The 26350-nt window shown below is 42.4% G+C and overlaps 1 protein-coding gene across 6 annotated transcripts in view; it reads left to right on the plus strand.

The window, feature by feature from the left end:
- The window catches only part of LOC126187868 (synaptic vesicle membrane protein VAT-1 homolog), a 112642-nt gene that overhangs the window by 36508 nt on the left and 49784 nt on the right, over positions 1-26350 (plus strand). The window contains exons 2-6 of one of the 6 annotated variants that reach the window (XM_049929191.1): positions 17620-17674; positions 18326-18400; positions 19265-19456; positions 19528-19738; positions 23832-24086. The exons of 2 other annotated variants lie outside the window; for them this stretch is intronic. In XM_049929191.1, coding sequence (XP_049785148.1) covers positions 17636-17674; positions 18326-18400; positions 19265-19456; positions 19528-19738; positions 23832-24086 — 772 coding nt within the window. In that variant the 5' untranslated portion in view covers positions 17620-17635. The remainder of the gene's footprint in view (positions 1-17619; positions 17675-18325; positions 18401-19264; positions 19457-19527; positions 19739-23831; positions 24087-26350) is intronic. 3 more of the 6 variants (XM_049929195.1, XM_049929196.1, XM_049929194.1) reach the window with 3 other exon arrangements.

Below are 26350 nucleotides of genomic sequence, written 5' to 3' on the forward strand. Positions count from 1 at the left end.
TAGTGCTATTGGCGAGTTCGGAATCACACGCCATGCGGTTTTCCAGATGCGCCACGCGTTCTTGTAATTCGCCTGTTACAGCTTTGTGCTGCCTGTTCACTTCGAGCTGTCCCTTCTGAAATCTAAGAAGCGAACGCACTTCTTCGGTCTCTGCGGCTGCTACCATTGTAGTATTGTTCTCGCTTTCCGTCAGCTTCATCGTGCCTACAATGTCCGCTAATGCCGCAATCTTATCATGTATTTGTCTCTTGTCCTCCGCCCCAGTCTGCTTCAATTGTTCTACTTGCTGTTCCAGCGCGTGAATCGCTAGACTGTTGTCCGCTATTGTGTTGCTAACGGACGTGGGACAATGCGTTTCCGCCTCTTGGACCCTCGAGAGTACCTGCTGGTGTTCCCTTTGGCATTCTTCTCTCAGCGCTTGGAAATTCCTAAGTAGCTGTTCTTCGGTCTCTTTAGATTCGGCATCGCCACTCCGCTTGCCCTGTTCTAAGGCTTGCAGACGGTCATTGATTTGTTCAAATGTACGGCATAATTCTTTCATAATATCACTTTTTATTTCACTTGCCAGATTGTTTATTCTTTGTGAGATATCATCGGACACTCTCTGCATCGACTTGTCGACTTTATTTGTCTGCTGGATTAGTTTTTTGTCTATTTGTTCACCTAGCTCTCGGATCGATTTTTCTGATTTCTGCGTCATTTGTTCTCCTAGCTCTTGGATCGATTTTTCTGATTTATGCGTCATTTGTTCGCCTAGCTCGCGGATCGATTTTTCAGATTTCTGCGTCATTTGTTCGCCTAGCTTGCGGATCGATTTTTCACATTTCTGTGCGTTTTCTTTATTTTGTTGCAATAAGGCTTTCATGAGTTCTGCCAAATCAATTTGGTTAGTAGGAGGCAAATTTATTTCTGGCTCTGCTGTGAACCCGTTCGTCCTGTTTTTCATTTCGTCTGAAGTATTTCCCATTGTATTTTCGGAACTGTCCGACGCATTAACATTCGAAATCAAATTATCCCCTTGGTCCATGTTGCTTAAGTTGTCGGACCGCTTACTTTTAGCTTGGTTACGTGTCTGCATTAGTGCAATTTATACCCTGTACGTGACACACTAATCAAAATAAATGTCTCTCCCAAAAATTACGACAGTCACACGAAAGATACCCAACCTAGTACGCACTTCTTCACACGCAAAACAAATTTTTATCTTTGATCGAAACAGTGGAATTTACAAGAGAGAAAAAAAAAAAAACACACACACATATAAAACACACAAATATAGAAAACAAAACAAGACAAACAACACAACGCCGATCAACAACGCCGTGAATCATTTGAAAGTCTGCTCGGAAACAACGCAAAAGTTGTTTGAGGGCTGTAGGGAAAAAAAATTAAGATTATAACACGGTCGCAATCTAACGTTTCAGAGATTCCAGAGGATAGCGGAATCACAGAACAGGGTCGCCATGTGTAAGTTTGTTACTTTAATTTGTTATGATGAAAGCGGTACTGATGGACAATAAAAGCGGGTTAAAAGCTGTGAGCTGTCTGGGGAAGTTAACCTTGCATTACTGCGCAACTGTTTCACCAGGTATCCAGTCTAGCTTACCAAATTCCCAACCAGACTAACATTAATTATAATCTTTTAATCGTCATACGACAACCGGTGATATATATATATAAAAGTGAATTTAAATAAAAGGAAATAAATCAGTTTATATTTGGAAATTTATTTTAACATTGATCATTGAAATTTCAGCATATTAAACGTGAGTTATAACTGAGCTGGTGCCTTATTTAGGACTGTGAAAATGTGAGTTTGCAATCTTACGGAACACATCAAATATGGAGGCAAGATCGAGAGACTGCATACAACACTGCATTCATAAAACAACACACAAAGAACGTTGAAACATATGCAAGAGAAAGTTAACCACTACCAACAGATTCAAATTTTCACCCAAAGAAGATACGTTCGTAGCACAATCCTGTCCGTCATGTAATTACCACACACTGGTATACTAAATTCATATTAACTCTGTGAAATCTTGGCGAAAAGAATAGCTGAGGGCTACTTTGATGATTACACCACTTGCTTCACGTGGTCAACTTGGTTTACACAAAGAGTGTAACTCCACAATAATTTTGATAATTAAAATAAATTAGATCGAAAAGCAATTTACAAAAGAAAAACCTCGAACTGGTTACTAACGTCTTACTGTTAACCTGACGGGTCAAACAGTTATATAAGCACGTGGTACTGGTCTCGCAAAGTACACCCCACGTGGGTTGAACATAAAGAAAAGTTGCTATATTGAAAAATATTGTCAAGACGAGACGTTATAATCACACAAGCATTCGCATTTAAGATTGATCTTAGTTAGAGTTACTGATCAACACGTGGTTCCACTTTACTCACAAAGTAGTGACAAAGCAACTACCGGAAAATAATCTGAACTTCACACGAGAATTACACTGCGCTGCAATTTAAGATAGCATTAGATATTTTAGAGCTAAACCTGAAATAAAGGTGATTAAATTTTCAGTTAGGCTGAACTTAAGAAATCCATTGTCCTACGGACTTAGCAGACACGCGCTTAGCCGGAGATCTTACCACTTCAGACGCTCGCCACGGACCGACTGAATGGTCCCTTCCTGAGGGGTGGCTCACAAATACAAACGGAAGTGGCCAGAGGGGCAGCTTCCTATACCAACATGACAACGGACGGACAGGGCAACACTAAGGATAGAAACCTCTTTGCTTTTAGAAAGCGTAGCTACCTGTTCCAACGTTTGTCCTACCGTTCTCTAGCAGACAGTCTTGTCTGCTACCCTCAAGCATGCAACTAGAAATACATTTGCTCATTCATCCTCTCACACAGAAGGGAAGGGGGATGACAGTATCTTACCATATACAGTATATAAAAGAAAGCGGATGTAGATTCCGTATGAGACTGTGTGACATGAGTTACATATAAACTGTGTTTTAAAGTGTAGTAGTGTGACAGATCGTCCTTGTTTATGTGTAAAAGTAACACGTTCCACTACTCAGTCGCCTCCCAGATAGTCAGAAGCGCCACAGTAAATTTATAAGAGGAATATATGCCGTAAATGACAACAGATTTAAGAAATTAAACATGAAAGGAATGCAACAGAGACCTTTCAACTGCTTTGCCCTGCTTGGGTCGGGCATAGCTTGGCTTGGTCGTGAGTAAAGCACCTGGTAATTCTGCTGTTATCGTGCGCCGGCATGGGAGGATTAAAACCGCTGTATGTTCATCCCTGCCGGTCAGGGTGGCCGTGCGGTTCTAGGTGCTACAGTCTGGAACCGCGCGACCGTTACGGTCGCAGGTTCGAATCCTGCCTCAGGCATGGATGTGTGTGATGTCTTTAGGTTAGTTTGGCTTAAGTGGTTCTAAGTTCTAGGGGACTGATGAAGTCAGAAGTTGAGTCCCATAGCGCTCAGAGCCATTTGAACCATTTTGTGCATCCCTGTACGACCCACTGCTGCCGTACAAAAGTTGGATGCGGCGGTTCACACCGGCCGGTAAGTCGTTGGATGCTATAGCGGGAGCTTCATAGCTGAGAAGCACGCACCGTTGCGAGCTACGGAAAGTGACTGTGCAGTTCATACTAACGCTGTGGCAGTGATACAGTGTGGAGTAACACAGTATTGGTTGTTACTGAGAAGTAGATGTTGATTTCGTAGCTGAATAAAGGTGTGCTACTGGCTATTGTTTTCGTTTTAATTGACAGCAAAGCTACTGTTTTTCTGTTCTTGAATATAGGTCCACTCACGTTCGCTGATGCGCAGGGCTGCAAAACAGTTTCTATGTATCAGAAAGTTTCTGTTTAGTACATTTTAGATGAATATGAGATTGCTTTTGCGAAATTCCGAATCCCAAACTAAATGAGAAGACAACCCGTCTAGTGCAATAAAAACTCTGACTACGAATACCAAAGGCTTGATGAAATGTATACGAAAGAGAAATAGACACGTGAATAGACGCAGCGTGCCACGTTGGGACGGGTTTGGGAGCAACAATGCGAAGCGTATCTCCATTGTATACAATTAACTTCTTGTGAATAATGTGCAGAAATAATGGCTGTCTGTTGGTCAGAATTTTTGAGCTGCAGAGCAATGCCATAACTTTATTCACAGGACTTTATCTACGGGTCAACAACGAAAATTTAATACACCTATTAAAATGCAAATGCTTCTGTTTATTGGCACACAAAGTTCACAGAAGAATGTTGTATCTCGCTGCATCAATTGCACCTATCTTGAAGTGCTTACAGACGTGTTTCCGGTTTAGCACAGTGTCCTACTTCAAAATAGAGAGAAAAGTGACTGGTCCCCTCTTTAGCAACTGGTTGTTCTAAATCAGTTGCCCAATTTATATGAAATAATGAAGACATATTTAAGCAAAATTAATTTTTTTCGATCCCTTCACATCGCAGTTTAATAGAAGGTGAGTGACCAACCACCCTTAATATATGAGGGCTACTCCATCGTGGATCACACCACTTTTCCTCTCATATTCTCACCTTTAACAATTCACGCAATAAAAATTCAACAGTTCATACACAGATGTACAACGCAACAGTAATATCGCCTTTTTTTCTTTCCAATCACAACCTAACATATTTTTTGGAAAAACAAAAGACGGATCTTCTGTTGCTGAATATCTCTCGATAAAAACCTTCGTATTAGCCCAAAATTTCTCATTGCAGTCACTTCGTGAGACTATGTAGCAGGTAGTAATACGTTTGCTCACAACGCCTAGAAGGAGGGGTGTGGAGATCACCTCTCAGTCCCTCTTTTGTCAGAGTACCGCTTGGCCTCCATATTCTCACCATTCACGTATCTTCCAATCTTAGATATATGGCATCTGAATCATTCTTATTTTGACGAGTAAGGCTACATCTAGATGTCCGCAGTCAAGTCGCAGAACCCTGCTAATTCTCTCGAAATCGCATCACACTGCGACAGCACTATTCCATTACTTAGCAACCTCTCTACCTAGGAGTGTCACACTGTATATGTGATCACCACGATAGTCCAAATAGCACTGGAACGTGCGCGTCTTACAAAATCGGTAAAATTAACCACGAAACCTGTTTTACATGTATCTTATTGACAAATTTCTCTCCTTCTTCGATGAGGAATCTACACTGCATTGGCACCTGTGGATGTTCTAGCAACTATCAGCCGGGATGCGTCCATGCCGGGCAAATACAGTACAATTTCTATCTACTATTCGTTAATCCTGTCTAGTAATGATCCTGTACCACGCAGATATACCAGAAAGGAAGGGCAAACAAGTACGGTCTATGGCCGTCTTATTTGATTTATTTTGTGTGGATTTACTGTGGCTTTGAAGTGTTTTGGGAATATATCACAGTGTTCACCCCACCCATCCATGTGATGCAAACGCTGCTGTAATCACATTATTCGTCTCCATTTCTGAGTAATTAGATGTGACACGTTAAACAATATCGAAATGTAACAATTAATTCCTAGAGGGAATTATGCTACAATAATTCGAAGAAACGAACCACTTTCGATGCGTTGCAAAAGCCATGCAGAAACCTCAAGTTTGTCTGTAACGTTTACTTTTTCTCTTTTTAAATATGGTGTGCGACTATACCAGCAGATGTAGCTTACATTAGTGTCTGCTAGTAAATATCCGGATACTGCCGATCATATTGCATATCACAAAAAAGGTCCTGGAGTGTTCCATGTAATCTTACGCTCGCTAATCCAGAATTAAACAGTAGATTTAATTCTTGCTGCTGTGGTTTTCTTTGATGTTGCTTGTAAGGAAAGGTTGGTGAAACCAAGTCATCCTTCACTGACCGAAACAAAATTTGGCTGGGTTTTGTCTGGTAGGAAACCTTCAGCTGCATGCCACATGCCTCGTTCTGCAGTGACCTCGTGCTTTGTTAGAGGTGACAATGCAAATTCCAGACTGCAAAGGTTTTGGGAGTTAGAGGACCTGTCTACGGAAACGACGAGTAAGCAGGATAAAATATGTGAGGCTCACTTTCAGCAGCACGCGGCACGACATGAAGAAGGGAGATTTGTGGTTCGACTACCTGTGAAACGTGACTGAAAACCCTTAGGTGAATCACGAAACAAGCCTCTCGGAGAATGGCGCATCTTGAGAGGAGATTTAAAAGGCAACCGAATCTGTGGAGGGAATATGCTGCACTCATGCATGGATATGTCGAACTGGGACGCGTGGAGATCTCTAATTCTCAAGGTATTATTGGTCCAAGGTGTTACCTTCCACATCATGCTGTCTTCAAAGAATGCAGCTCTTCTATTAAGTTGAGGGTAGTATTTGATTACGCTGCTGCCACTTCTAATGGAGTATCTCTCAATGATATCCTGATGGTTGGTCCGACTCTCCAGCCAGATTTATTTTCCATTATTATAAAATTTCGCTCCTTTCATGTGGCTCTGTCAGCTGCCATAGCAAAAATGTAACGCCAAGTCTCTCTCCATCCTGATGAGAGGAACTTCCAGAGAATTCTGTGGAGGGAATAACTGTCTGAACCGATGCAAGAATATAGACTGAGTACGCTCACTTATGGAACCGCTCGTGCTGCCTTTCTTGCTACCAGCTGTCTTCAACAGTTGGCTGCGGAAAATCGAAACAGGTTTCCAATAGCATCACAAGCGTTCATGTCTACCTTTTATGTGGATGACTGCTTAGGAGGATCAGCTACAGAGGCTGAAGCTTAGGAACTTCATTTCGGCTGACTCAGCTACTTGCTTCTGGGGGTTTCCACTGAGGAAATGGGGTTCCAATAGTCACAAGTTCATGGAAAAAAATTCCTGTGCAGGACAGAGAAACGTCTTTGCCTTGTCATCTTACTGGTGAACAAGCCATAAAAACGTTAGGGATATTATGGCACCCTGGCCCTGACACATTCCAGTGCCATATGCAGCTGAAGAGTCATCGGCTCTCAAACATTACCAAGCGCAATGTCCTGTCTACAGTAGCATCAATCTATGACCCACTGGGGCTTCTAGGTCCATCAGTCATAAGATGTAAATGGTTCTTGCAGCGTTTGTGGCAACTAAGCCTTGATTGGGATGAAATTCTTCCATCCAACCTCACTGATGAATGGAATGCTGTTTGTGTGCAACTGCCTTCCCAGTAACAGTGTGTTGGTCTCATTGGCTGCAGCCAGATCTCAGGTTGCACCTATAAAACAACAGTCTCTTCCACAACTGGAATTGTGTGGTGCTCTGCTTCTTGCTCGACTTATTCACAAGGTGGCCAATGTCTTAAAAATCCTAGATGGTGGAAACACTGAAAGGGTCCTGTAGCTACCTTTCATTAGTCTGATAGCCCACTTTTACTAACATTTCTCTTTCTTTTCCTTGTTTCTCTTTTTCCATAACTGTTTGATTGAAAGTGGTTTTGTGTCACGTTACTAGATGGTGGCGTACTCTGCTGCAGAAAGTCTGCGATAGTCGTACAGATTCAGCAGCAGTTGTACAGAATAGCCACCTCTCATAGTGGTCAAGCAGGCAAAGAGGTTCGTCCTACTTGTGAGAAATCTACCTGCGTTGAGCTGTCGTCACACGGACCGTGCATCCGAACGTTGAGCGTTGAGCGTACCGAGTTTCTAACGTCATAGCGTGGAATATCACGTTCGGGAGTCTTTCTGAACGTGCAGAGCAATATCTAGCATGTCAGACAGACTGAGCGTGCGTCTGAGCGTTGACCAATGAGATGGCACAACGCCACCTACGTCACATGCACGCCATCTAGTTTCAGCACAAAGTTGTGAGGCGCCATATTGGCATTCATTTCAAGCCTATACGTATATACGTCGTTTCTGAGCACCAGAAAATTGAGAATCATTGGAAAACCCGTTGTTAACTGCGTAATCCGCTGCAATAAAGTAATGAGAAACATCATATTCGTGGCAAAAGAATTATTTAACTTGCGTAATATGAGAGTATGCTATTTGAAGAAAGCAATACACTGAGGATGCAACCAAAACGCATTGTTCTTGGTACAATTTGTTATAATTAAATTTCAGTTAGTAACATAGCTACGATTAAAGCTGCCAGCAAATCCTAAGATTGGTAGGATCCTAGAAATGGCAATAAACTACAAAATGTTGGTGTAGGGTGGTCAGTATCATCACCAAGTAGTGAAATTTTTATGTTTGGGCGGAGGTTCGCGACTCGCCAGTAGATAATTTTTTTCCTAACATTTGCGTTTTTATTAGGTTGTGTTACTTTATTATTAATTTAATATAAGTATATACTATAATTTTTGATGTTATGTAACTATAAGGTCACCTTTCATTGGGTGTTCGATTGGCTTGAGCTACAGGACTCCTTGCGCTATTTGTGTAAAGCTATTTTGCTCCTTTTTCTTTTACGCTTCGTAATTCACGTGTTGCGAGGTTTCTGCTACTGGGTAGGAACAGTGATCAAGTAAGACTGACCTAGGGGTTTTACTAAAATGCGGGAATGATGAAATAATGTTTATCTTATGTGAAGAAGTATTGCAAATTTGTATTGCATTGTTTGTAATGGAACTTTTATGAGTCTGTGTCCCTATTGACTGGACATTGTACTTCCCTTTTCGAGGACAATGGAGAAAATGTGCGTTTTAATAGAGCTAACGTGGGAATTTTACGCGAGCCAGTTTAGTAAACAGTGTGATTTACGAACAAGGAAATTCCCGAACTGCCGCCGCAGTGCGTTGCGATCTCGTGTACCACGTTGGGGCCCATGTACCGTATGCACATTAGAGTTTGTTGGGCTACCATCATCACTAACTGTCCGATCTCATGTGTGTTTTAAAGAATGTTAACTGTTCATGATTACGTGATGTGATATTGCTGCTACTTGTCCATGATACCTAGAAATTGCGTCTCCACAAACCACGTGGGCACGCGGGTGTACTGCGAAACGTGTACCGTTTCACGAACCATTGCAGTCACATATCAGGCAACCGCAGTTGTATGTATGACTCAAACGAATGATTTTAGGTGTAGATCATAGCGGTGAATATATCGATGCTTCTCTTTAATGTTTTATGAATTAATGTTATCAGGAATTGTGTACATGCCTCACATCCATGTCTTAGGAATAAATGAATTTGTCCATAATCATCTCTTGTATTCCGAGGTTACGTTTTTGCACCTAAGCCACTCACCTCGTAGCTTTCCCGTTAGCACATCCAACGCGTTTCCTTACGTACAGGTCCGGTGATTACTTCCCCCTTTTATTTTAAAACAAATGCTTCTAGATTGTCTTATTTTCATGTGTGTTCCTGGGAGCTGATCTTATGCACCAAGTTCATGCACTTTCTATTTTATTTTAAATGTTTGATTGTCATGAACAGTGCACGGGTAATACTATTAATTACATCGCATCCCCTATGAGCGATATCACTACATATGCGCTTTTATGAGTTTTTGGTCTGTAATCAAATTAATTTATTTTCCGACTCGGCCAAACCTTTGTCTAGTTGTACGGTTAGAGTCGGTGGCGACCCTAATCTTCTCACATTAATATCACAATCAATAAGCATTTCCATTTGCATCTGGTTCATTAAAATATTCGGACACAGATCAGAGCGCTACGTTTTGTAGACTCAAAGGCGCTTCATGCCACTTACACAGAACGCAACCAGTACACGGCTGTCTTACACGATTTATTCACAGGTGCCGCACGACGACCATTTGCCTATGCTGTAGTTTAATAGAAAGAAGTATCCAAGTGAGTTGCACGGAGTCTGTGCCGACCCAATAATAACGTAATAAGCCGTAGAACGAGGTTAGTTACAACATTCATTTGTGGACGGACTCCAAAATAGTTCTCTGCTGGCTGCAGTGTAGTCCTGGTCACTGGAAAATCTTTGTTGCCTACAGAGCCTCTGAAATCCAGGAACTGATTTCAGTTGCAGACTGGAGACACGTCAAATCAGAGGACAATCCTGCTGACGACTTATCACGTGGTATGAATCCAGCTGCTTTGAGTTCACTTGTTCTGTGGTGGTCTGGCCAATCACGGCTATCCACTTGTGACCTCGACAACAACACCTGCACTCCACTGAGTGTAGAAGACGCGCCTGACAGAAGGTGTACACAAGTATACTTGATGTCGGTCATTAGACTTGATGATGAGTAACACACACACTCCGTCTTCAGGCCACGAGTGGCCTATCGGGACCATTCGACCGCCTTGTCATCCTCAATTGATGATGTGGATAGGAGGGGCGTGTGGTCAGCACACACCGCTCTCCCAGTCGTTATGATGGTTTTCTTTGACCGGAGCCGTTACTATCCGGTCGAGTAGCTCCTCAGTTGGCATCACGAGGCTGAGTGCACCCCGAAAAATGGCAACAGCGCATGGTGGCTGGATGGTCACCCATCCAAGTGCCGGCCACGCCCGACAAAGCTTAACTTCGGTGATCTCGCGGGAACCGGTGTATCCACTGCGGCTGGTCCGTGGCCGACTTGATGATGAACTGCCGTGTAACTATTCATCATTCAATAAAACTTACTAATAATTCTAGGCTTCAGCAATCAGACAGGTTAACTGGGGTCATTCACTCCACAGGAATGCAAAAATGCTATCAAAAGGGCATTTGGCGCAGCTCAACAAAGCTGTTGTAACGGCTGAGGCATGTAGCTTCAAGACCCCGTAGCGGATGGGCGTGTACGTCTCCCAACTAAGCCAAGGGTCCCAGTTGGTGCACTGCCTATGCACTTTCCAAAGTTTATTCTAATCGTCACTTATACCAGATAATTTGTTCCGTCCAGTTATTGAGTGGAAATGAGGGGAGGACAGGACGGTGAGTTCTCTCACGCTGTACACTCTAACTCCAACGACCATGGAAGGAAGAGAATGTGCGTACAGACGTGTGTAAGTGGACTTTCTCGACATTTTGAACTTAATGGTAGCTGGTGTGGAGGGGTGAATGGTTTAAATTGTAATGTCACAGTGTGTGTGTAAGTTGCTTCAGCATAACACAGTAGACTTGGGGGGGGGGGGGGAGGGGGGGGCCAAGCTCAGTGAGGAGTAGCGCATACGCTCATGGACGGCGTGGTTGTCAGGGCTGTGTGGTTGGCTTGGGGTGGCGCTGGTGTAGGGGTGTGTGGGGGCGGTGTTGGGGGCAGGGCGAGGCAGAGATTACAGTCCTCCCCTTCCTGCAAGTGGAGAGATCAAACATAGCAGAAGCGGTGATCACACACTTCTGAGTGAATAGTAGCCTGAGTGGGAAGAAACATGTAATGGAGGTCAACAGATAGGCCGGAACCTGCACAAACATCCTTTGCCTCTTACGCTATACTGCCTTATACCTGAATGGTACACTTATATAAAAATTGTGCTGGATTGTGACATCATAGACTGTCCTCATTCCAACTCTGGAGCAGTATACAAGGATTCTACACTATTATAAATAACCCGACTGGTCTCAGTTGGACTGAGATGTCATAGAGTCGGTTCGACTGTTCCAAGTCTTGGATTCTGATGACAAAGAGTTTGTCCCAGTATGCCTTTGTCGCCACTGGGATTTTTAAATTTCCAAGCGATTAATACGTAGGAGAACAACCCTGCTTCGATAGAAAACACATGAATGCAGATAGGATATTTTTGAATTTCCCACCAAAATTGGAATTTCTGCCAGTGTCTCATCGATGGCGTTGTTGATGGCGACATCGATGACGTTATGGGTGATTCAAACTGTGGCAGAATGCCACCTTCCATATCTACTAACCTGGTGAGTCAGCTGGAAGATAGTGCATGAAGAGCAGATGCGTTAGTTCTCTGTGGAGCGTCCCTCGCGATGGTATACTCCACTGAAAAATATTATGTCCACTATTTCACTCTACAGCACTCTTGTAGAGAAGTACGACGTTCTTATCATTGGATGTATGTGGAACATTAGTGGCACAGTCAGATAAACTCCTCGAACAAGCAGGCTGCGAATCCTATCAAACACGAGTTCAGTTCACCATCGTCGAAAGGCGGTTTCTCTACAAACTTGCCATCAAGTTTTTGAAAATGAGTCAATCCCTCTGTGCTAAGATTGGCTCTCGCCACCTAGGAAACGCATCACTTCCAGATGCTCAGGAGGAGTCCAAATACACTCCACTGGGTTTATCTGGGGTGCTGCATGGAAACCTTAGTGGCAAACCAAAAAAATCCGGAACCACAAACTTATTAACAACCCAAATGTTAAAGTGCCAGGCTTTCACTGTCCTAGGGAATTGTGGCTTCAAATTAACAGATATTTTCATTTTAATAATTAAAAGTACCTGTCGATGTTCCTGAATAATGAGTTCCCTTCTTTTCACTCTTCCAAGAGGCGACAGGGGCAAAGTAGTATAAGACGAGATTACATTATTAAAGCAGGTCTCAGCATCACTTACCTCCCGAGTTACAAATACCTGTCTCTTGATACTAGCGAAGCCCATCGACAATGTGACTGTGGTGAAGGGGCAGCCTCATTGTTGTCATCGGCGTAATGGAAACTATCAACCGACTCACAGCTTTACTAAAGCCTTTTGGATATGTCACAGGAGAAACGTCAAGAATGGATTGTTTGTTAACAGAACATAATAGTATCACACCAGTATCACCAATTCTTGGAAAAGGCAATGACACTTCACTGAGAGAGCTGAAGAATTTAGTAGCTTTCAAATAAACACATTTGCAAAATGGCTAGACATGAAATTCATTATTCCGTATTTGTGCAAATATGTTCAACGGTATGATCTTGTCGTTGCAACATCTGTGACTACAGAGTGTATGTCCCCGAAAGCTGGAGCAACTACGACTAAGAATAGGAGTAAGTTGTATCCTAAATATTCATAGCAATCATTCTATTTGGGAAACATTTCAAAAGGTGACCTTTCTGTTTAAGGATCATCATTAATAAAGAGACAAAAGTATATAATATGTTTTACTAGGCTACGTAAAATAAGCAAATAAGTAAAATGTCGTACATACCCAGCACCAGAATGAATAACACTCCTGTCATAACACAGAACAAAAGGTGAATATGTCCTGAGCAAGACTGAGTTATCTGGCAGCTTCTGTGACACTTAAATCAAAACATGATGACATATTCGCGCTTGTGCGATATGATGTAATATAAGGCATCGTGTCAAGACAAGTAACATAATAGACGATGACGAAATAAATCTCGGGTGAACAGCCTGGTTTAAGTGTACAAAGGATACAGTATTTCGACAATAGACAATGTTACTATCATCAGGTGTGCTGATAAAGACCGATGCCGTCAACACCATCGGCACATGAGATTGCAACAGCATAATAAGTCTGCAATCACCAAGCATTGCCTATCACAACTTTACGGTATGGATTATGACAAACCAAGGTCCTAACACCGGCTTCGAAATATTGGGACTGTGTCAAAAAAGCAGTTATAGAGACCAGAGTGAGAAAACCTAAACTGAATCGTGACAGCGGCTATTCCCTTAACCAAACTTGGTTACCAGCCATTACCCGGATTAAGGAGAAGATACAAATATCCCAGAATGTACTGACTTCTAGGGCAGAGGGAGGAATTTCTGAAGCGCCGACGGAAAACTTTCCTGGGCGCGGACTTACCAGGGAACACCCACACTCTGGGCTACAAGTCGGGAGTCGAACCATGACGCGGGCAGCTGAGGAAGCGCCCGCGGGAGGGGGAGGGGGAACCTGATATATACCTCACGCCTGCCGTCCATTGGCAGGACATCAGCACACCTGATGATGGTAACAAGGTCGATTGCCGAAATATTGTGTCTTTGGACACTCACACCAGGCTTTTCACCCGAGATTTATTTCCTCATATGCCTGGGGAAACTGAAGAATCACATGATACACGATGTCATTTATAACATGGCACATGCCATCATGGCATGTGTCCTACGGCTGGCGAATCTTCCGGATTTTATGCTCAGTATCAGGATCCTGGATCTGTAAATTGCAAGATGCAGGTGTGCCAACACCATTCTGCTATGAGGCTCACTGCACTAAGGAGGTGGGTTAACTCGTAAAAAAGCACGAGTGTATTTGGACGTTTTGATTTAAATGTCTTTGAAGCTGCCAGTTAGGTTGAATAGCTATTTCCCATCTTTTACATCCTTACTTCTGTCCCGGACATATTCGCCTTTTCTGTGTGTGATCGAAGCAGTTTCCATTCTGGTTGCCAACCTTATACTGTAGCATAATTTTTGACATTAAACTGTCACAGCGTGGCAACCGATGCAGAATTTTGTTGACTCGTGCAACGACTAACTCGTTATATGTCTATTTAATGTCATGTTGCTTATATCGTGGCAACGGGTAAAGCTTACACAAAACAAGACGACGACCATTAATTACATGTATTCGTCTATCTTCTTACAAAATATGAACCGATTCACACGAGTTTGAAACACAGAGGCGGCGCGAGTAAAAACACAATAAAATGCCGTTCTTTGGCACGTGAAACCCGAATGAAACTATATTTTTTTTAAAGCGAGATAGCAGTTTTATCCTAAGTATGCACTTTTTATTTATTTGACCTATTTTGAACCGTTTACACGCATTCAGTTCACGCAAGGAGTTTTACGTGCTACATTTAGCTTGACCTTAAACCAACGCATCTTGACAACAGACACAGATAACTGAATAAAAAAATTCCGTTTGGCTCTCTTTTATCTACTTTCGTGCTAAGTCTGAACTGATCCGTACGAGTTTGAGATATAAGAGTGGCGCGTTTCAATACCTCCCACAAAAATGTGATTCTCTCTTTTTTTTCTTTTCTTTTTCTTTTGCACGTAAAATCCAAACGAAGCAACATTTTTCCAGCGGCTAAAACTTATCTTAGCCCAAGGTCCGATACACCGGTAGCTGTATACTTCTGGTATACTTACTACTCATATGAGTAGGCATCGATACTTTGATGGCATGGGAACATCCCTAGTCTCCACAGACTTATTAAAGCGGTGTGCACAGTGACGTGAGCTGGAGAGGTAGATCGTAGTATCGTTAACTTCGCTACAACCCATTCTTCTGGAGAGATGATTTTTATGCGTATGAAACCTGTTACTTGCATTAGATTATAATCGAACGGGTACCGCCAGTGAAATAATAGACCACTAAGAAAATGCAGCACACCTGTAATTTATAAAGTGCGACAGGCGATTTCAACAAAACAGCTCAGAAAAAATACGTTCCAACAGCAAGTCGCTGATGGCAGTAGATTCGAAATATCCCGAAGCGGGAAATAAACAATACTTTACTCCGATTTGGTCTACGAAACTATTAGCCATACTCAAATGAAAATATATGGTTCCGGAAACGTTCAAGTCTCCAACGACTACCATGTGTATAAGCAGACTGAAGGGATAAATGAAAATTTGTACCAAGTCTAGGATTCGAACCCGGGTCCCCTGCTCACTAGGCAGATGCAATAAGCAGTACGCCACCCTATCTGTGCATCTTCGAATTATCTGAAACATCAATGTGTCTTTATATAGAGAATCAAACGCCGTTTCTATTTTTTTCCTAATCTTGACAGTCTACGTCCCAAGTTTCTGACTTGAACTTCCTAAATATACGCTGAAGGGAGATACGAGCTGTATGGCTACCTTTAAGCTACCTGGTTTAACTGACAACTTCATTTGGCTAACAGATCACATACCATCATTCGGCAGATAGAAATCGAACAGGATCTTTTATTCAAATAAACAATATTCTCATTGAGACACAGTTCCTAACACACAGTGCACTACGCAAGTATGTAAAATTCTCTCATCTAGCTTAGTGTGATGCACTGTACTGTAGCAACAAAGTCTCAATACACTGTTTTAGTAAACTAAAAAGTCTTGTTTTAGATCTGTGTGGCCAAAAGATGATTATTTACTGAAACTAACTAACAGCTTAATGTCGAATTCAGGTTAACGTCAATTATCAGTATCAAAACTGAGCATTATAGCCTGCCATTTCTTGTAGAACTTTCACCCTATTCTGCAATCCTAAAAGCACATACCCAGCTGTACCCTGGGTCACTTCCTCCGCGCTAGAGGGCAGTTGCCTTGTTTTGACAGGAAACTCAGTTTTCCGTCACGTGACTACCCGTCGTCGAATCATCGTAGCCCGGACACGCCCAGTATGCACGATATATAAAGGTACACACGGAAACATTTTTCTGCAGTTGCGTCTTAGTGCACAGTTCCACGGTAAGTATTATTTTCGATGTACCGTAATGCCTCGGTTGTATTACGATGGGCTCTTATGATGGAGTGTATAGGCTAGTCCTTGAAATTTTAAGGTCACTTAAGAAACTGGATTAGTGGTATTTTGGGTTGGAAGTGCGTAAAATGACGAAGTATGGCTATATTTTACTGTAAGCGTTCACTCGTTGTTATTCGTGAAAGTTCTCTAAAATAGGTGTTGAGGTGTAACGGTAAATCGTCAAGGTCATCATTAAAATTGTTCAGCTTTCTGAAATGGTGTTAATACGGTGTTCAGACACAAAGTTAAGAATCTCAGACTTTGTCAAATGATGCAGAGATAAATTTTTTTCTGCTAAATTCCTGACGTGCTACGATAGTTAAATGCAAGGGACTGGGTTTGAGTTCAGGTTCAGCTCGCAGTGTTCTGTTCGGCAGCTTCCCCATATCATAGCTGTGCTGGGAAAGATTCCGAAATGTGATTATCTCGGTGATGGAAAAATAAAAAACTGGTTGTATTCATATCTGATAACGAAATTTTGCCACAGTATTCGTGGCTTCCTTTTCCTGACAATTAACGAACCTCAGTCTTCTAAAGGAGGAAACTATTTCTTCTCCCTAGGCTGCTTTATCCTTTAATTGGAGAACTAGATTGCTACGATCGTGTGGCCATTTTAAAGTGGTACAGAACAATCCCTTAGACAGGATATAAAAATCCTACACTCGTACGTCATACATAAGGCCAAAGCATCATTGCAAATTGTGTGCTGCTATGATGTGTTTTAGACTATGAAGGCAACGAATGTTTCATAGGCACCACTTTAAAAATCCATGACTCGCACTAGCAAGTCTTGTTCACGCTTAGTATTAGTGGAAAATGACATTTTACCAAAAACCTGAAACGCAGAGATGGAAAACTAGTAAATAGGAGTAAAGTAGGTATATTTCTAACTGAAAGAATAACCTAGTTAACCAGATACACTGTGTGTGGCTTGTGTATTGGATCATAGTACTGAAATATAGGAAACTGTTTGTCAGACAGGACAACGACCTTCAGCCATAAATAGTCTTGTGTTGTTTTTGTCTGGAATCGTTTCGTTTAATTTTGGTTGTAGACGTACGGTTCTGGAGAATATTTATGTACAAATAAAGTTCAAACGTGGTGTGCCTTCGGCGGGTGATGCTCTTGCTATTAAGGGACTGCTCAGAACCCGCCTTTACGGCTTTGGGTAGCTAAAATTCAACCCGCTTTCTGGGGCAGGGTCCGTGGTACATAACCTATCTAAAACCGTAATTGGTGCAACACACAGCATTGATGCCCACAAGCCATGAGGCTGCAAAGCTCATACGCAGTATGTAATAGATTCTTCACCATTACTTACGCTGACTGGTTTGTTTTTCTAGGTGATTACCGGCAGCCATGGATCTGTTTCCTCTGCAGTTCACCGCGCCTAGTGTGGTAAGGCACTTTGAATGTAACAATACAGAATGTTCTATTTTCACTTAAAATACTATGCCAGAGATGTTATTTATTGATGATATTTGTTTCAACAACATTCCGTTGTGGATAATGTAATTTAGCAGCTCCACATGTCTTAGATGGCTTTACGTTGTGTAATGGTGACGTACTAGTCAAAAAGCATAGGGTATCTAGACAACGTAAACGGCCATTTAGCTGCTGTTCAAAAGTTCTGGTGTTACATGCCTCTCGAGCCGCCTGCAGCACGTTTATCATTATTGGTGTGGTGGTGTCGAAGGTAGTACGCAGTTTCATACAAACTTCAATAATAGATTTAATGTAGCAATAGGCTACGGTTAAGATTCTGTGTTGAAGCTGACTTAAATTTCTTAGATGTTTATCTATGGACCTCAGTCTTTTGGTTCGGACCGAATAATCAGTATTAGCTTTGCCGACGCATTTTGAGTTCTATTTTTCATCAGTGGCTGTGTAGAACATACACGATGTGATTCCTTCATAAATGGAGGCGAAACGTCTGATAGAACAAATACCCCCTTCGTTCAGTTGCAGGCGGTTCGAATATAAAATAATTAATGTATTTATATTGTTGTTTGCAAATAGTGATATAAGAAAAATGAAAAATGTTGGCAGATTCCTTCAACTGACCTCACACGACCGGTACCGTCAGTCACACTAACAGCGCATGGCAGTATCAGCAGAATAAAGGTAAACCAACGTACCGTATTTCACTTAAATGGTAAAATGTTTCTTCTGCCACATACGAGTTTATGTAATTAGCTGCCTCTCAAGAACCGTAGATACTAAATGGACTCGCTACTCTGCTTCTGAATGAGTTACTGTCTCCTCAAAACGAATAGGAAAAAGCGTAAATCAGCGCTGTAGCAAAATAGTTTGTCCTCAGACGCAATACTTAAATTGTGGTATAATTGGCGACATGCTGTATTAGTAATAACTTGTATTTTTTACAAGGACTTACCACTCAGATAGAATACAGCTTCCCTTCTCAACGACCTGCCATGCTGTTTACCCCAGTTTTATTCAAATGCTGTCCATTCAGACCTCATCACCGTAGCTTCTCACTAACCTTCAAATTGAGAACCCTCCTGTATCGAAGTGAAATAAGGGCAAGTGTGTGAATTTTCCAACTTTACAACTGTACAGTAAAAAGGAGATAGCGATAGTTGTCTTTGCTGCGATGAATGAACTGTAGCTTAATCTGCTTGAAGCACAAACCCAGTAACTTCCATCGCCGCTTGCCCGTAATTGCCTTGTATTCAGGCACAGTAAATTACTGAATGTTTCCGAATGTCTTCATAGAAAACGACTCCCAGGAGCTAAGCACGAAACTTTGTCTGCCCACTAAACACAGAGTAACAGTATTAACGCTGTTGCCTGCGTATTCTCCTGAGTGATTCTTCCACAAACATATTTGATGCCTCCTTATAGATGAGGTAGTAAGCTTGTCTACTTCTGCAAGTAACCAGAATTTGAGATCCTGTCACCTCCAAATGTTTCAACGAATGTTCAATCGTGATAGGTTCGAAATACAATTGCATATTCGTGTTGCAGGTAACAGAGGCGCCACTGCAGAAAGCTATTTGCGACGACCACGTCGAGGTTGAAGTCCATTACTGTGGCCTAAACCTCACAGACCACTACTTGCGCTTGGGTGTAATAAGGAACAGACTCTTCCCGGTTATCATGGGCAGTGAATGTTCCGGCATCGTAACACGTGTGGGCAATGCAGTCACCGATCTGCAGGTAAGACACGCTTTTTCCAGCATTTCTGTAATTTTTGGGAGTAAAGCTAATGTTCTGATATTCTGTTACAGGCGGGCCAGAAAGTGCTCTGTCTGCAAATGCAAGGTGGTCTGTTTAGGCATGTTGTCCACGTCCAACGCAAGTACTGCTTTCTGCTGCCGGAAGATATTAGCCTAAAAGATGCCGTCAGTCTTGGTCTAAACTTCGTTGTGGCCCACTTCTGCCTGTATAAATTCGGATGCCTTGCGAACGCGGAGAAAGTATTTATGCAGTCGGTCGCAGGTAAACTTTAATTACGTGATGCAATTTTCACTAGGCTCATTCTCGTATGCTAGTGCATATTTTTATTCCATTTTTGATAACGTATTGTAGCAAGTGTCACTTACATGTAGCATTTGCGATGGTGTGGCTACGTTTCACCGTGAGGTTTCGGGTTCCGCTAAATAGGTCAGGTGCCCACTACGCACAGGAGGCGGGTAGCAAGGGCTGTGTGGCGTGGACTGGGCGGTTGTTCAGGTTCGACAGTCTCGTTTCGACGAGGAGCGACCAAGCAATACTCGCTATTGTAGTTGTAAATTGTCGTAGCTGTGTTGAAAAAGTATCAGGGCTTTAAGCGCTGATAGAAAGCTCTGAAGCTGAAATTGTTATAGGAACAGAAAGCTTGCTAAAGCTGGAGGTAAATTTTGCCGAAATTCTTAGAGGCGCAAACAGTCTTAAGAAATAGTGGATTAAATAAAGTAGGTGGTAGTTTCTCTCTTGGTAGTAGGTATTTCCTGCGAATTTATATGGGTAGAGGTTATCCTCAACAAGTGTACCAAAATAATTGGCTCCTTCTACCGACCCCCAGCTCAGATATGCAGTAACTGAACAGTTCAAAGAAAACTTGAATCTCGTTACAAATAAGTACCACACTCAAGCAGTTAAAATTGCTGGCGACTACAATCTGCCCTCGATTTGTTGGCGAAAACACATGTTCGAAGCCGGTGGTAGACGGAAACTATTTTCCGAAACCGTACTAAATGATTTCTCTGAGAATTACTTGGCCCAATTATTCCTTGGGCTGACAGGAATTGTAAACGGTTGCGAAAACACGCTTGGCCTCTTAGCCACAAATAATCCTGATCTATTAGAGAGCGTCATGACGGATACAGGGATTAGTGAACACAAGGTCATTGTAGCGAGGCTTTAAACCATATCAAGCAAAACCACTAAAAATAAACACAAAATATATCTATTTAAAACAGCAGGTAAAAATTCGCTTGATGCCTTCCTAAGAGTGGGTCTCCATTCCTTCTCCGCTAATTATGTAACCGTAGACCAGATATGACTCAAATTCGAAGATGCAGTGTAGACAGCAATAGATATTCATATCGCATAAGTTTATAAGCGACGGGACTGATACACCGTGGTACACAAAACATGTCCGAACGCTGTTGCAGAAGCAACGAAAAAAAAGCATGCTAAATCCAGAAAAACGCAGAATCCCCAAGACTGGCTGAGTTTCACAGAAGCTCGAAATTTAGTGCCGGCGTCAATGCGAGATGATTTTAATAGTTGCCACAGCGAAACAGTCTCAAAATATTGTAGGAAACCTAGAGATTCTGGTCGTATGTAAGGTACACCAGTGGCAAAAGTTGCTACTGTCACCGCGCGATAGCGATGGAAATGTTTCGGATGATGGTGCCACTAAAGCGGAGTTACTAAATAGTTTACCGTGATTTCTTCACGAGAGAAGACAAAGTAAATATTCCACAATTCGAAACCAGAATACCTTAGGTGTTGCGAAACAACTCAAATCCCTTAAGGCAAGTCTTCCGGTCCAGACAGTGTACCCAGTCAGGTTTCTTTTAGAGCATGCAGACACAATAGCGCCTTTCTTAGCAATCTCGTACAACCGCTCGCTTGACCAAAAGTCTGTTCCTAAAGACTGGAAAGTAGCACGGGTCACGCCAATATTCAAGAATGGAAATAGGAGTAACCCATTGATTTACAGGCCCATATCACTGACATAAAATTGCAGTAGGATTTTGGAGCATATACTGTACTCAAACATTATGAAACACATGACTGCTGCCAACGGATCTGATTTCATACTCGGAGATCTCCAGAAAGCTTTTGATACCGTTCCCCACAAGCGACTACTAATAAAATTGCGTGCATATGGAGTATCGTCTCAGTTGTGACTGGATTCGTGATTCTCTCTGAGAGGTCACAGTTCGTAGTGATAGTCGGTAAATTGAGTAGAACAGAAGTGATATCTAGCGTTCCGTAAGGTAGTGTCGTAGGCCCTCTGCTGTTCCTGATATACATAAATGATCTAGGTGGTAATCTGAGCAGCTCCCTTATACTTTCAGCAGATGGCGCTGTAATTTACCGTCTAGTAAAATCATCGTACGATCAGTTGCAATTAAAAGATAAACCAGAGAGAATATCTGTATTGTTGCGAAAAGTGACAATTAGCACTAAGCAAAGAAAAGTTAGAGGTCATCCACATGGGTACTACAAGAAATCAGATAAATTTCGAGTATACGATAAATCGCACGAATTACCGTGGAATTATAATTACGAGCAACGTAAATTGGAAAGACCACGTAGATAATATTGTGGGGAAGGCGAAACAGACTGCGCTTTGTTGGCAGAACACATACAAGATGCAAGAAACAGCATACATTAAACATGTCCGCCCCCCTCTGTTGAAATAATGCTGCGCGGTATGGGATCCTCAACGGGTTGGATTGACGGAAGACATCGAAAAAGTGCACAGAAGGGCAGCCCGATTCGTGTTATCGCGCAACACGGGTGAGTCACTGATATGTTACGCGAAGTGGGGTGGCAGTCTTTGCAATGAAGGCGGTTTTCTTTGCGACGAGATCCATTTACGAAATTCCAATTACCAAATTTCTCTTCCGAATGCGAAAATATTGACAGCCACCTAAACAGGGAGAAATGATCACAAAATAAGAGAAATCGGAGCTCTAGCGGAAAGATTTAGGTGTTCCTGTTTCCCGCGCGCTATTAGAGAGTGGAGTGGTAGAGAAGTAGTATGAAAATGATTTGATGAACCCTCTGCCAGGCACTAAGTGTGAATTGGAGTGACCGTGTGGATGGAGACACACCTGCCGTAGCGTAACACTAGAACGAGGCATTGTCGTATGACGTCGAACATAAATGAACGGGGACGGAGAGGATACAGGTATTCTTATTCCGTCCTCGTTGACATCACAACAGAAAACTGGACTAGCGACCACGATGAAACTGCCAGGGCACAAAATACAACTTCTATGTGGGAATTTCACACGTTGTCCTCCATTGCGTTCGCCTGCCACCGAAATTTTCATTCCATCCTAACCGGTAGTGTAGTAAACCTACCACCTGTAGCCACCGAGAATTTCAGCTGTAATCTATACGGACAAAATATTCATAAACTGCAGCAGTCGTCAGGTAAAAGGACTAGAAACGGCGCATGGCAATAGTTGCTCGGTCGCATCAATTACAGCAAACAGGCTGGTAATGCGAAAATGTTAATCGGTTCACTTACATGTTGAAAACGTATATGTCCACCAAATTACAAAAACTGAAAGAACAAGAAAAGGAATATCAAATGGACAGTAGATTTGGTGTAATTATCGTTGGGTGGTGAATTACGACTATTTAAAAGTTTTGTAACTGCAGATTCAAGAGCATTTTAGAAAGTGGTAAATCAGACATTAGGGGTAACTCAGTCCTTTGGGCAAGGTACGATTATCATGTAAACACACGGCTAAGAAATTCAATGCTGTTGTCCTCGTATTATTGTCTAGAATTTTAGCTAACTAGCATCCACACATAGGTTACGCGAAAATTGAGGAAGGGCTTTTATTTTCCCTATTTCGGTGAGCTGATGTTAACGGTGTGCTTTAAGTAAAATTAGGTGCACCGGATATAGGAAACTGCATGTAATGTGCGTAGAATTTTTGATAATTCAAATAACGTTAATTACACTGATTGAAAATGGTCTTGGATTCTGCCGGCTACATGCGATTAACATTAAGCACATACCCAATTTAATGGACTAAGTGACAGGATGTGGTGGAAATAAATGCCTCGAAAGGCCAAAGGCGGGTATGCAGGACTAGCACTTGTCCAGCTTTGCACCCACACATCAGCTTAGCGACTTGAGTATGGAATATTCGGATCTAAGTAGCAGTAATACAAATAAAAATCCTACAACCAGCTGCAAAACAGAATTACATGCTCTGGTATTAGTTCTTGTGGCCAGGTCTGGCAACCTCAGAATCTGTAGCTTAATACTCACTTGCATTACTTTAGCCCACTGGCGCTGAAGTCAGTTTTTAGTATCTTCGTTACTTCGATATAAATCCCCGTCTCATTTCAGGTGGTGTCGGCACGGCACTCATCCAGCTTGCTCAGACCGTGGACGATGTGGAAGTTGTGGGAACAGCTTCAGAATCAAAGCACGAAAAGCTCCGTTCTCTTGGCGTAAAGCGGGTATTTCGTCATGACAACTATGAAACCGAAATATTGCAACATTACCCTGAAGGTGTTGATATCGTGGTAAACACCAATGGTGGAAGCGATCTTGAGAAGTGCCTAAAAATTCTCCAACCTGTCGGAAAGTTGGTACTGCTAGGTAAGTACAAAAGAGAAACATTGCAGTAACAATCGTGTTGCCTCTTGCTCCATGCAGAACAATAGGGCTGTCATTATACCTTGTCAGAATATAATACCTCACATGCCAGAATGCTTTACTCTCTCCTGGTATGGTGCAGGTCCGTTGTAGAAAAGTCTTATTTACAGTATCGGTGAAATACTTTCTTGCATTAGTCTTAATTTCATAAATACCACACGTCGCTAGTCCTTATTGTCGTTGAGAGGCCAGTGAACTGCCACTGGTATGACGTTGGCTGTGCTGTAATAGCGATAAAGGGCTGTCGATGCAGCCAGAGAGCAGTTTAAATTCCATAAATTAGGACGGAAGCTACGGGGACGGTTTCTCCTTAGACTGGTTTCATGCTATCTGTCTCTCCATCTCTGCGTAGCGTACATCAAGTATCTATGGCCTGTTCGTATTTGTCTTAAACTGCCCCTAATTTATAAATTCCGTACCTTTCGGCTCTGTCGAAGCCGATAAATCCTCTCCTCTCTTCTCCTTCCCTTCTGAGAAGGGGTTTCCATGGACTTCTTCTATGCTTTTAGATGCTTCGTGTTTCCTGTCCACTAGCCAACATTCTCAGGCAGTAGCAGATTTCAAACGCCTAAAATTTTTTCCGTACTGACGAAGCTAGCATAAATAGATCCAAAGCTCTTCGACGAAAAGCTTTGTCTAGGCCAGTCGGCGACTAATATCTAGTCAGCCATAATGATAAAGGGGTTTTCAAACAGTAGAAAGTGCTATCAAACTTGATCTTAGTCCGCCCAGGATGAAGTAATTAAAATTAACGTATTGTTACAACCCATCGCTTTAGAATAAAACTTCCGTGGAAATTGAAATACCAGAAAGAGTGGTTTAGTTACATCCATTCGGATGTGTCCATATTTACGTAAATAATCAGCCTAAATATGCGAAACAGTGAACGTGTCAAATAGATGACTTTGTTAAGGGCCCTCGTACTGGATAGGAATGGAAATCGTACCCTACTGAGTAGGGCACGTACCACCTTGTGAAATAGTTCAAATGTGATAATGTTCATTCGGAAATTGGTTTGTGATAGCGTGACGTACCAACTCGTCTAGAGAAGGGTGCTGTGTACTCTTCAGTTACGACAGTTATAGATAGCGCCGATAAGTCTTCAAAACAGTGTGACGATGGTAACGTAGCCTCCACGGGGCATGTGATGACTTGCTTAACTCAGATATTGTTCAGACGTGGGCTGAAGCGTGATAACTTTACTAAGTAAACCATAAAGTGACTACAGGTCGAAAGTGTTCTGGTGAATAGTCGACGGCAACAAGAATAGTCTGACCAATATAGAGAGATGGTGGTCCAATGGCCGTGGAAAGCAGTGTGAACCTTCCTCAGCCTGTACGTGATAGATGCTGCTACCGTGTCCGCTGGCATTCATTTAGTCCTACTGCAGCAATAATACGCTGGAGCCATCGTGCCCAATGTACGGCACCCACTCCCCAATAATTGGGGAAGCGTTCTGATACTGATGTACCAGGACGGTGTCGGTGCGAAGTACTGTCCAGATCATGCCCCAATCCAGGACAAGGCTGTCACATTTGGCGTGATACGTGGAAGGCGTTGCTGAAGATAAATGCAGATATGTTCAACTGGCTAGTTCGTTCTTCTGGCCTGATTCTCGAGGAATGTTTTGGATCCGTTGAGATCCATATGTTTGCAGACTCTTTGCAGGATCTAGGTGTTCAACACGTAACTAGTTCAAAGTTAATTTGCAGTCGGAAAAAACTACCTGCAAAGCTAGTGTGCAGATACCCATCATTCAATGAGTATATGCGTTGGGTTGATCTACGTAACTCAATGTAACATATTCAAGGAACACATATATTCTGCTAGCAGTCTTACTATGTGTGGCGGAGGGCACTAAATTTATCGTTTGGCTGTCGTAGCCGCGAATCATTAGTGAGAAGCAGCATGGCTGGTAAGCCTGTGTGGACGCGACTATCGAATTTTACATTCATAATTTTCAGCGAGACACACATTAGGAAGCAGTATATTGGTTGACGCTTTCAAAAGCGTTCGCCCTCTAAATCTGCACAAGGAATATTTTATCCTGCAGAATCTGCCACCGGAGTTCACTGAGAAACTGATGGCTCCGTCTTACATGAACCTGCAAAGAAATACTATGTTTTCCTTCTGACTTTCTCTTTACTCTTCCAGGCGTATAAGGTATGGGTCAGACCTAATCACTGAAGTATTGGTTGTCTAGGCCT

Source organism: Schistocerca cancellata, chromosome 5, assembly GCF_023864275.1.
Source record: "Schistocerca cancellata isolate TAMUIC-IGC-003103 chromosome 5, iqSchCanc2.1, whole genome shotgun sequence".
Classification (NCBI taxonomy): domain Eukaryota; kingdom Metazoa; phylum Arthropoda; class Insecta; order Orthoptera; family Acrididae; genus Schistocerca; species Schistocerca cancellata.